Raw genomic sequence first — 12,705 nt, forward strand, 5'->3', positions numbered from 1 at the left:
TTGCTGTACACATCTGTCTTGAGAGCTGGTAACTCATTATGTTTATTGTCACGTGTACCAAGGTAAAGTGAACAGTCAACAACGTTCCCTGCAAGGTAAAGCCAGTAAAACCCCATCAAAGACAGTGTGAGGGTCACCAAGATAGTAGTTCAGGACCACTCTCTAGTTGGTGATGGGTTGATTCAGATGCCTGATAATGCCACAGATTCACAACTCTCTGGTGAAAAAGGTTTTCCTCATCTCAGTCCGAAATGGGCCGAGATGTGGAAAGTAGAAATGAGGGAGAGAGAGAGGGGAGAGAGGGGGGAGAGAGGGATGGGTAGGGAGGGAGGGGGAGAGGGGGGGAAGAGAGGGATGGGTAGGGAGGGAGAGAGAGAGGGGGAGAGAGGGATGGGTAGGGAGAGAGGGGGAGAGAGGGATGGGTAGGAAGGGAGGGGGAGAGAGGGATGGGTAGGGAGGGAGGGAGGGGGAGAGAGGGATGGTAGGGAGGGAGGGAGGGGGAGAGAGGGATGGGCAGGGAGGGAGGGGGAGAGGGGGGAGAGAGGGATAGGTGGGGAGGGAGAGGGACAGAAGGGGACCAGTTAGCCTTACATCGGTGGTGGGGAAGATGCTGGAGTCGATTATTAAAGATGTAATAGCAGCACATTTGGAAAGCAGTGACAGGATCGGTCAAAGTCAGCATGGATTTATGAAGGAGAACCCATGCTTGACTAATCTTCTGGAATGTTATGAGAATGTAACAAGTAGAATGGATAATGGAGAGCCAGTGGATGTGGTGTATCTGGACTTTCAAAAAGACTCTCAAATTGAATCGAATGCCCTGGTCTGTTCCTGATAGGTTTGGGTTTGGTGTATATGTGGTCATCTATGTCCAGCTGACCATTTAACATTTTGTAAAAACAGGTCAAGCGGTGTGCTCCAGCTCAGAGTACACCTGCTTCACAATCCTTTCACAAGCGGTGTGCTCCAGCTCAGAGTACACCTGCTTCACAATCCTTTCACTCCACCTGCATTAGTACAGGTGTCAGCTGTCAGGGGTCATGGGGAGAGGGCTGGAGAATGGGGTTGAGAGGGAAAGATAGATCAGCTGTGATTGAATGGCGGTGTTGACTGATGGGCCGATTGGCCTCATTCTGTTCCTGTCACTTATGAACATGATGTGTGCCTGGCGTCTCTGGTATGGGGGAGACCCCATTGTGAACAGACCTGCCTTCCCACCATCACTGGTTGCTGCCAATCTGCCTGTTGGGCGGCACGGTGGTGCAGCGGGTAGAGCTGCTGCCTCACAGCCCCAGAGACCCGGGTTCCATCCCGACTACGGGCGCTGTCTGTACGGAGTTTGTACGTTCCCCCCGTGGGTTTTCTCCGAGATCTTCGGTTTCCTCCCACGCTCCAAAGACGTGCAGGTTTGTAGGTTAACGGGCTTGGTAAATGTAAACTGTCCGCAGTGTGTGTGGGTAATGTTAGTGTGTGGGGATCGCTGATAGGTGCAACTCAGTGGGTTCAAGGCCTGTTTCCACACTGTATCTCTAAACTAAACTAAACCTGTGATTGGCAGGTTGGGTCTAGAGACAAGAGTCACACCGATCAGCCAAAACATTATGACCCGATCAGCCAAAACATTATGACCACCTGCCTAACATGCTGAGTTACTCCAACACTCTGTGAAACGTCACCTATCCATGTTCTCCACAGATGCTGCCTGACCCGCTGAGTTACTCCAGCACTCTGTGAAACGTCACCTATCCATGTCCTCCACAGATGCTGCCTGACCCGCTGAGTTACTCCAGCACTCTGTGAAACGTCACCTATCCATGTCCTCCACAGATGCTGCCTGACCCGCTGAGTTACTCCAGCACTCTGTGAAACGTCACCTATCCATGTTCTCCACAGATGCTGCCTGACCCGCTGAGTTACTCCAGCACTCTGTGTCCATGTTCTCCACAGATGCTGCCTGACCCGCTGAGTTACTCCAGCACTCTGTGTCTATCTGTGCCAGATATTTTCTATCTTAGTGTCTATCTTTGTCAGGCAGGTATAATAAAAACATCTGAAAGACACTTGGACTGGCGTGTGGATGGGAAAGGTTTTGAGGGGTACGGAGCAAGCTCGCTTGGGGAGGTGGGATCAGCTACGATGGGGATCTTGGTTGTCATGGGCATTTCCATGCTGAATGTCTCTGTGGCTAACCTAGAAAATAAAGTGAATGCGTTGAGCATTTGGAGCCTGGGAGTTCAGCACCAGTTGCCAAGGTGATGTGACAATCCAGTTACTCGTGGAGTGTCATATTCATGTGATAGGAGCAGAATTAGGCCATTCGGCCCATCATCTAGTCTGCCATTCAATCATGAATGATCTATCTTTCCCTCTCAACCTCATTCTCCTGCCTTCTCCCCATAACCTCTGACACCCGCACTAATCCATCGGTGTCCGGCTTAACGATATCAATGGACGGCTTCCACATCCGCCTGTGGCTACGAATTCCACAGATTCACCACCGTCTGATTAAAGAAATTCTCATCTTTCTAAAGGAACGTCCTTTAATTCTGAGGCTGTGCCCTCTGGTCCTAGACTCTCCCACCAGTGGAAACATCCTCTCCAAATCCACTCTATCCAGGCCGCTCACTATTCTGTACGTTTCAACGAGGTGCCCCCTCAAACGCTCATCAGTGTCAAGCTGAGTGTGGGTGATTCTGGAGGCGGGGGCGGCAGGGGGGGGGCTTTTACCTCGGTGTAATGGACGTCTTGCTTCCCCGCATCCTCTTTCATCGCTGCCTCCTCCTCGATGTTGGGAGTGATGGCTTTGAAAGCTGTGCAACCTTTAGGAAACAATTCTGACAGAGGGAGAGAGAGAGAAACCAGTGTAAGCACAGATCCACCAATCTCGATCCCAACAACTGTTACTTAGTGTAGGAACAAAACTGACGATGCTGCTTAAAACCGAAGGTAGACACAGAGTGCTGGGGTAACTCTGCTGGAGGGTCAGGCAGCATCTCGGGAGAGAAGGAACGGGTGACGTTTTGGGTCGAGACTCTTCTTCAGACTGAGTTACCACAGAGTTGTCCATGACATTAACTGTAGAGTGGTCACCCTCTCTCGATGCTGCCTGACTGACTGGACATTTCCACAATTTCATTTTAGAAACATAGAAACATAGAAAATAGGTGCAGGAGTAGGCCATTCGGCCCTTCGAGCCTGTACGCACCGCCATTTTATTTTCACATTTCCTGTATCTGCAGCTTTGTTCCCCTTCTCAAGAAAAGATTGAAGAGGATTTAGTGAGCTTTACTGTTCTTTTGGTTTTGTGCTTTAAGCTGTCGTAGTGGTTCAAACTACGATCTGGAAAAATACAACTCGGACTTTACTAAGTAAACAAACATCTACTGTCCTTATCTAAGGGGTAAAGGTCTGAACCCTTCTTCAGACCCAACCCTCGAAATGTCACCCATCCACAGATGCTGCCCGACCCGCTGAGTTACTCCAGCACCCTGGGCCTTTCTTTGTAAACCAGCATCTGCAGTTACCTGCGTCGACATAGATTTGTTGCCTGGCAGGGAATTTAGTGAAAGTGCATTTCTTTATATCGATAGCATCCGACCAGAAACGTGACCACAAAAACACAGAAAGGTCAACGAGCAATATGTGCGGACATTACAGCGAAGAAATAGGTAGGTGTTTGCAGGGAAGTACAAGCGACCTACAGAAACGGGAAGGAAAGAATAACCACAGCTACCTGCTGCTACAGCATCGTGATACCTCCCTGCACTGCTCACAAGGGCCAGTGGAAGCCATACATCGTGATACCTCCCTGCACTGCTCACAAGGGCCAGTGGAAGCCATACATCGTGATATCTCACTGCACTGCTCACAAGGGCCAGTGGAAGCCATACATCGTGATATCTCACTGCACTGCTCACAAGGGCCAGTGGAAGCCATACATCGTGATATCTCACTGCACTGCTCACAAGGGCCAGTGGAAGCCATACAATACTAATGGCAGGTTCTGGAATCCAGCATCGAATACAAAGTGCTGGAGTAACTCAACGGGTCAGGCAGCATCTCTGGAGCACATACCCTGGAACAGGGTCTCAGCCCGAAACATAACCTGTGCACGGCTCTCCACAGATGCTGCCTGACCCGCTGAGTTACTCCAGCACTCTGTGAAACGTCACCTATCCATGTTCTCCACAGATGCTGCCTGACCCGCTGAGTTACTCCAGCACTCTGTGAAACGTCACCTATCCATGTTCTCCACAGATGCTGCCTGACCCGCTGAGTTACTACAGCACTCTGTGAAACGTCACCTGTCAATGTTCTCCACAGATGCTGCCTGACCCCCTGGTTAACCCAGCATTCTGTGAAACGTCACCTATCCATGTTCTCCACAGATGCTGCCTGACCCGCAGAGGGAGAGGGAGAGGGAGAGGGAGAGGGAGAGGGAGAGGGAGAGGGAGAGGGAGAGGGAGAGGGAGAGGGAGAGGGAGAGGGAGAGGGAGAGGGAGAGGGAGAGGGAGAGGGAGAGGGAGAGGGAGAGGGAGAGGGAGAGGGAGAGGGAGAGGGAGAGGGAGAGGGAGAGGGAGAGGGAGAGGGAGAGGGAGAGGGAGAGGGAGAGGGAGAGGGAGAGGGAGAGGGAGAGGGCGTTTAATCTAGAACTAGTTTTTATTTGTTGTACAATTCTTTTGTACCACTTTTCCAGACACAGTGCGGTTTGCTTCTACTTGTTGGTCGCACTAACTCATGGTAGACCCCTAACTGTTATACCCGCATCGTTGCTCTTAACGAACAATTCCTAGAGTAACTCCTCACGACGCCTGAAGCAGACTATTTAACTGCTCTGGTTTCACAAACTACTGGCAGACACATTTACCTGCAACTTCCAAAACTTTGAAGAATTGCAACATGCCAACATGACACACATATGTACATTGACAACAACTCTTGGCAGCTTTCCCATTGAGTTTGCAAACTTCAGTGAATATGTCCCGGCTGGCCCTTTCTCCAATGCAAACTCAACAAACATCACTTCAAAGAGCAAACACACCTGGTATTGTGGTTTTGCCAAATGCCATGCAAGTTTCAGATAATTGAAACCTGTGTGATCTGGTTTTGACTTGTTGCCTCACTGAGTCACAGTGTGATACAGTGTGGAAACAGGCCCTTCAGCCCAACTTACCCACACTGGCCAACAATGTCCCAGCTACACTAGTCACAGAGTGATACAGTGTGGAAACAGGCCCTTCGGCCCAACTTACCCACACTGGCCAACAATGTCCCAGCTACACTAGTCATAGAGTGATACAGTGTGGAAGCAGGCCCTTCAGCCCAACTTACCCACACTGGCCAACAATGTCCCAGCTACACTAGTCACAGAGTGATACAGTGTGGAAACAGGCCCTTCAGCCCAACTTACCCACACTGGCCAACAATGTCCCAGCTACACTAGTCATAGAGTGATACAGTGTGGAAACAGGCCCTTCGGCCCAACTTGCCCACACCGGCCAACATGTCCCAGCTACACTAGTCCCACCTGCCTGCGCTTGGCCCATATCCCTCCAAACCTGTCTTATCCATGTACCTGTCTCACTGTTTCTTAAACGATTGGATAGTCCCAGCCTCAACTCCCTCCTCTGGCAGCTTGTTCCATACACCCACCACCCTATGTCGTCTGGTTCTCGATTCATCTACTCTGGGCAAGAGACTCTGTGCCTCGCCCCTCAATGGTTAATGGCAGAGCTGGGTTTATAAATAGAATCCAGAGCTTACTTTTCCTGTTGAGGTATTCAGCCACCAGGGCTGCCACATGAACGTAACACATCGCTGCCTGCAACGAGAGGAGAGAGAGAGAGAGAGTGAGAGAGGGTGAGAGACGGGTCATTCAACAATGTGCCAGTACCAACACGATAACCTGGCATCAGCTCTGATGGTCCGTGCCAGAGAATGGAAAAGCAGTCTCACTACACTTAGAAACATAGAAAATAGGTGCAGGAGGAGGATATTCAGCCCTTCGAGCCAGCACCGCCATTCATTGTGATCGTGGCTGATCATCCACAATCAGTAACCCGTGCCTGCCTCCCCCTATCCCTTGATTCCACTAGCCCATAGAGCTCTATCTAACCCTCTTTTAAATTCATCCAGTGATTTGGCCTCCACTGCCCTCTGTGGCAGAGAATCCCACAAATTCACAACCCTCTGGGTGTAAAAGTTCCTTCTCACCTCAGTTTTAAATGGCCTCCCCTTTATTCTTAGACTGTGTCCCCTGGTTCTGGACTCCCCCCAACATTGGGAACATTTTTCCTGCATCTAGCTTGCCCAGTCCTTTTATAATTTGATACGTCTCTATAAGATCCCCCTCTCATCCTTCTAAACTCCAGTGAATACAAGCCCAGCCTTTCCTCATTTGACAGTCACCAGCCACTTGCTGTTCACTCCGCTGAATATTCCGTGTGCTGCTAAATCCTTGCAGCAAATACTTCCCAACTCACGCGGCAGATTGGCATCATCCTTAAACCCTCTCCAATGCTCGCACACTCTGCCTGTAATGGCGAGACCAGAACTGCACGCAATACTCCAAATGCATCCCATTCAGCAAAGGATTGTTGAAGACGTACACTAACAATAGTTTTTTTAACAAAACTGCATCTGATCCCACACTGATAAACCAAATCCAATGATAAATGAGCCTGTTAAGCCTCGGACTATCTTTAATCGGACTTTGCTAGACTTTATCTTGCACTAAACGTTATTCACTTCATCATGTGCCTGTACATTGTGGAAGGCTCGATTATCATCGTGCATAGTTTTCCCGCTGAATGGATATTTTCCACTGTGCTTTGGTAAACGTGACAATAAACTAAACTGAACTTGTCACAGATGTACGTCCTGCCTCAGATGTGTCTTGTGGTCTTGTCCCACACATACAAGCCCACTCTGCATCAGGCAGTACGTGCTTGGCGTCTCCACCACCTACATTCTTCACAGCTCACAGACTGGCAGCAGGTTGTGGGAGATGTCGTGGGCTGTCTGTCCACATTCCTCCCTCCCAGCTGTGTCAAGAGTTGATCTCGACCGATCTCACTCGTGCCATAGAGTTGTGCAAGCCAACTTCAGCCCACCACACCCAATTCTGGCAGATTCTCCCTCCATTGGATAACGATCGGGTTCTTGCCATGTCCCATTAGCTACGAGGGGGAATTTTCCTGACATCAGCAGTATTTACTGACTATTTTGGGCCTAATTAAAATTCGCCAGCTCCCAGTCCAGGATATGAACCCATGGACATAGCTCCCAGACCAGGATTTGAACCCATGGACATAGCTCCCAGACCAGGATATGAACCCACGCACACGGCTCCCAGACCAGGATATGAACCCACGCACACGGCTCCCAGACCAGGATTTGAACCCATGGACACAGCTCCCAGACCAGGATTTGAACCCATGGACATAGCTCCCAGACCAGGATATGAACCCATGGACATAGCTCCCAGACCAGGATATGAACCCATGGACATAGCTCCCAGACCAGGATATGAACCCATGGACATAGCTCCCAGACCAGGATATGAACCCATGGACATAGCTCCCAGACCAGGATTTGAACCCATGGACATAGCTCCCAGACCAGGATATGAACCCATGGACATAGCTCCCAGACCAGGATTTGAACCCATGGACATAGTTCCCAGACCAGGATTTGAAGCCACGCACACGGCTCCCAGGCCAGGATTTGAACCCATGCACACGGATGTCATTCACCTCAGAGAGGTCTCCGTTTTTCAGGTGGATTTTGGCCATGCTGCCCAGCCAGGTCTTCCTGAGCTCGGGCGTGCTGGCGTAGGACTTGGCTAAGCTGTACTGAAGGTCCACCAGCATCTCGGGGTCTTTCTCGTGCTCCTTCATCTGGGAGGTGGCCATCAGTACAGTGCGGATCCTCTTGGTCAGATCTTTCACCTCGCCCGGGAAAGCGGTCGACTGTGGAAAAAACAAACAGACAAGGCTCTGAAACACTCTCATAAAGCAGTCGGCACCGAGTTTGGACCTTCTCCCGTGACCCGCATGGGTTTTCTCCGAGATAGACAATATAGCCAATAGGTGCAGGAGGAGGCCATTTGGCCCTTCGAGCCAGCACCGCCATTCAATGTGATCATGGCTGATCATTCTCAATCAGTACCCCTGTTCCTGCCTTCTCCCCATACCCCCTGACTCCGCTATCTTTAAGAGCTCTATCTAGCTCTCTCTTGAAAGCATCCAGAGAATTGGCCTCCACTGCCTTCTGAGGCAGAGAATTCCACAGATTCACAACTCGGAGTGAAAAAGTTTTTCCTCATCTCTGTTCTAAATGGCCGACCCCTTAATCTTAAACTGTGGCCCCTGGTTCTGGACTCCCCCAACATTGGGAACATGTTTCCTGCCTCTAGCGTGTCCAATCCCTTAATAATCTTATATGTTTCAATAAGATCCCCTCTCATCCTTCTAAATTCCAGTGTATACAAGCCTAGTCGCTCCAGTCTTTCATCATACCACAGTCCCGCCATTCCGGGAATTAACCTGGTAAACGTACGCTGCACGCCCTCAATAGCAAGAATATCCTTCCTCAAATTTGGAGACCAAAACTGCACACAGTACTCCAGGTGCGGTCTCACTAGGCCCTGTACAACTGCAGAAGGACCTCTTTGCTCCTATACTCAACTCCTCTTGTTATGAAGAAAGCTTCGGTTTCCTCCCACACTCCAAAGACGTACAGGTTTGCAGGTTAATTGGCTTGGTACAAATGTAAAAGTTGTCCCTAGTGTGTGTAGGATAGTGTTAGTGTGTGGGGATCGCTGGTAGGTGTGGACCCGGTGGGCCGAAAGGGCCTGTTTTCGCGCTGTATCTTTAAACTAAACTAAACACATAACTATAATCTCACCTCTACATTCACACGATCAGCAACATCACCATTGTGTAACCTCTTTTGTTTAGTTACAATAATATTCAGAGGGGGCAATGGTTGCCATTCAACCTTCCCAGGTGCAAAGGCATGCAGCTGATGGAGCTTTGCAAGGGACACCCTTTTATTGTAGACACAAGAAACGGCACAATCCACCTCATTGGAGGCCCTCAGACTATCTTTCATCAGACTGTACCTTCCCTTTATCCTGCACCTGTACATTGGACGGCTAGATTGTAATCATGTGTTGTCTTCCCGATGACTGGATGGCAAACAACAAAAAGCTTTTCCCTCGGTACACATGACAATGAACTAAGCTGACCACTCCCAGTGTAAAACAAGACTTGCCTCTCACATCTCCTTTAAACTTTGTGACAATAAACTAGCTAAACTAATCTAAGATGTCAGTATCCTGAACAAAACAAAAACCTAAAGTGCTGGAAGAACTCAGCGGGTCAGGCAGCATCTGTGGAGGGAGTGGACAGATGACATGTTGGGTGGGGAAGTGTGGCAAGTTTTTCATTACTGGGTGATGGAGGAGCTGGAGAGGGAGTTCCATGCATGACAACAACAACCCAAAACAACACTTTGTGACTCTTCTTAGCATCCGCCGGGTTAAAGGGGAACAGGTGTCATGTGATCACGGTGGTGTGGTGTAACAGCACGCACCTCATCTCTCCGCACACAACCTTCCCACCAGCTATTCCTCTTTGAACTTCTTCCCACGGTGGTGCAAGATCTCACTGCTCTCACGCTGGCCACAGCCCGCCACCTTCTCAGCTGCTGCTCCAACCCATGTTCACCTGTAGACTCAGCATCCTCCATCATCAACTCCCCGCCCCGCCCCGCCCCGCCCCGCCCCACCCCACCCCACCTGTCTGAGACAATAGATAATAGGTACAGGAGTAGGCCATTCAGCCCTTCGAGCCAGCACCGCCATTCAATGTGATCATGGCTGATCATTGCTGCCTGACCCGCTGAGTTACTCCAGCACTCTGTGAAACGTCACCTATCCATGTTCTCCACAGATGCTGCCTGACCCGCTGAGTTACTCCAGCACTCTGTGTCTACGTGTCTGGGTGATTTCCTACCTTCAGAGCCTTGTCGCTGTTGGCAAAGTTGTTGATGATGGCGAGCGACTCCTGGAAGCGGGAGCCCCCGGTGAAGACAACATCAGCGATCAGTCGGCTCACCGCGATTATGATCTGAAATGGAAACAAAGGCATCGTTCCTTCATCCTCCTCTCTGCTGAGAGAGAGAGCGCGCACCACCAGACTCAGGAACAGCTTACTCCCCTCTGTGATCAGGCTTCTGAACGGCCCTCCCATAAGCTAGGGTTCTGTCCGATTCACCTCTACCCCATTGCGGACATTGGACGTTGTCTGTGGAACTGATGCGCTACAATGCTGAGAACTATATTCTGCTCTCTGTATCTCCCCCTTTGCTCCACCTGTTGTAGTTGAGTTTGACCTGGTTGCATTTATGTACGGTGTACCTGATGTGATTAGATAGCACGCAACACAAACGTATCACTAAACCTTGTTACATGTAGGGCACGGTGGCGCAGTGGGTAGAGTTGCTGCCTTACAGCGCCTTAGACCCGTGTTCAATCCTGACTACGGGTGCTGTCTGTACATTCTTGCTGTAACCCGCTTGTGTTTTCTCCGGGTGCTCCGGTTTCCTCCCACATTCCAAAGACGTACAAGTTTGCAGGTTAATTGGCATCTGTAAATTATCACTAGGGTGTAGAATAGAACTAGTGTATGTGGTGATCGCTGGTCGGCATGGACTCGGTGGGCCGAATGGCCTGTTTCCATGCTGTGTCTCTAAGCTAAACGTGACAATGATAAAGCTAAACCTGACCACATGTTCCATGGACCAGGCTAACTGGCCCTCGTCTCAAACACCTTGCTCTCATGTCCCCCAAGCCTAACCCTGCTGAGACCGACCTGCAAACACCCCCCATCACCCCCGACTCTAAACGTGCCAACACTTGACCCATTGGGTGATCAATGGGACATTGAGAAGATGCTGATCCAGTGAGGCAAGAGGAAAGGCTGAGGATAGGAGCACTGGGGGAAAGGTCATATCCAAATGCATCTCGCCAATGCCCTGGCCCTGGGTTCAGGTTTATTATTGTTACCCGTGTCGAGGTACAGTGGAAAGCTTTGTTTCGCATGCTGTCCAAACAGATCAGATAATACTCTACAGAAATACAATGAAGTAGGATATCACGGTGGCACAGCGGTAGAGTTGCTGCCTTACAGCCCCAGAGACACTGGTTCGATCCTGACTACGGCTGTCTGTATGGAGTTTGTATGTTCTCCCCGTGACCTGCGTGGGTTTTCCCCAGCAGCTCCGGTTTCCTCCCACACTCCAAAGGAGTACAGGTTTGTGGGTTAATTGGTTTTGGTAGAAATTGTAAATTGCCCCTAGTGTGTGTCGGGTGGTGTTAGTGTACGGGGATCGCTGGTTGTCGTGGACTTGCTAGACTCAAAGGTGAGTATGAGCTGATTGCATTTATGTACAGCATCAACAAATACACAGCATTATCAAAACAGGTGGAGCGGAGCAGAGGGTAAGACCCAGAGGGCAGGGGTTGCAGGGCCAGGTAACGGCGGACGGAGGCACCAGGCCAGCACTGACCTGCAGGTGGGTTCTCAGGAACGTCTTCCTCTTGGTGTACTCAAAGTTGTTCCTCATCAGGAGGTAGAGGAGAGCAGAGGCTTCGCTGCGAGTCGAGTTCAGCTTCGAGGTGCAGCCTTTCAGGATCTCGTAGCAAAACGTGGCACAGACACTGTCCCTGCCTTTAAAAAACATCGATGGGAACTGGAGGGAAGGAGGGATGGTGAAGAGAAAGAAATCAAACTACAGCAAGAAAGACCGCTATAATACACCACCTACACCCATCAGCCAAAACATTATGACCACTGACAGGCGATGTGAATAACATTGATGATCTTGTTACAATGGCACCTGTCAAGGGGTGGGATATATTAGGCAGCAAGTGAACAGTCGGTTCTTGAAGTTGATATGTTGGATGCAGGAGAAATGGGCAGGAGTAAAGACCTGAGCGACTTTGACAAGGGCCAAATTGTTCTGGCCAGACGACTGGGTCAGAGCATCTGTGAAACGGCAAGGCTTGTGGGGTGCTCCCGGTCAGCAGTGGTGAGTACCGACCGACAGTGGTCCGAGGAGGGACAAACCACAAACCGGCGACAGACAGGGTGTTGGGCGCCCAAGGCTCATTAATGCACGAGGGCAACGAAGGCTATCCCATCTGGTCCGAACCGACAGAAGGTCGACTGTGGCACAAGTCACAGAAAATGTTAATGGTGGTCACGGGAGGAATGTGTCACAATACACAGTGCATCGCACCCTGCTGTGTATGGGGCTGCACACGGAGGGCCAACAGCATATTAGGCAGGTGGTCATAATGTTTTGGCTGATGGTTGTACATGTCAGTGAAGTCAAGGCCCCCCCCCCACCTTATACCGATGTCCTCTGGTTCTTGATTCCCCTACTCTGGGAAAGATTCTTTGCGTTCCCCTCATGTGTAGTCTTTCCACTAACTGGTTAGCACACAACAAATGCTTCTCACTGCACCTCGGTCGGTACACGTGACAATACAGTGAACTATGATCTTCTGTGGACTGTGACTTTGGTTGCACCTCAAACTCGGTTTTTGCTTTGTATTAGTGTTGTGCTTATTATTTTATTGAATGTTTTCATTGTATGTTTCCTGGGTGCTATTGTGTTTATAGGCCTATTCACCTG

The 12,705-nt window shown here is 50.1% G+C and overlaps 1 protein-coding gene across 1 annotated transcript in view; it reads right to left on the bottom strand.

Moving 5' to 3' along the window:
* Positions 1-12,705, bottom strand: part of LOC144600301 (dedicator of cytokinesis protein 11-like) — a 146,730-nt gene that overhangs the window by 12,290 nt on the left and 121,735 nt on the right. The window contains exons 41-45 of the mRNA XM_078411868.1: positions 11,575-11,757; positions 10,020-10,133; positions 7,755-7,970; positions 5,764-5,821; positions 2,728-2,834 (exon numbers count right to left, since the gene is read on the bottom strand). Coding sequence (XP_078267994.1) covers positions 2,728-2,834; positions 5,764-5,821; positions 7,755-7,970; positions 10,020-10,133; positions 11,575-11,757 — 678 coding nt within the window. The remainder of the gene's footprint in view (positions 1-2,727; positions 2,835-5,763; positions 5,822-7,754; positions 7,971-10,019; positions 10,134-11,574; positions 11,758-12,705) is intronic.

The sequence above is a fragment of the Rhinoraja longicauda genome, chromosome 15 (assembly GCF_053455715.1).
Source record: "Rhinoraja longicauda isolate Sanriku21f chromosome 15, sRhiLon1.1, whole genome shotgun sequence".
Taxonomy (NCBI): domain Eukaryota; kingdom Metazoa; phylum Chordata; class Chondrichthyes; order Rajiformes; family Arhynchobatidae; genus Rhinoraja; species Rhinoraja longicauda.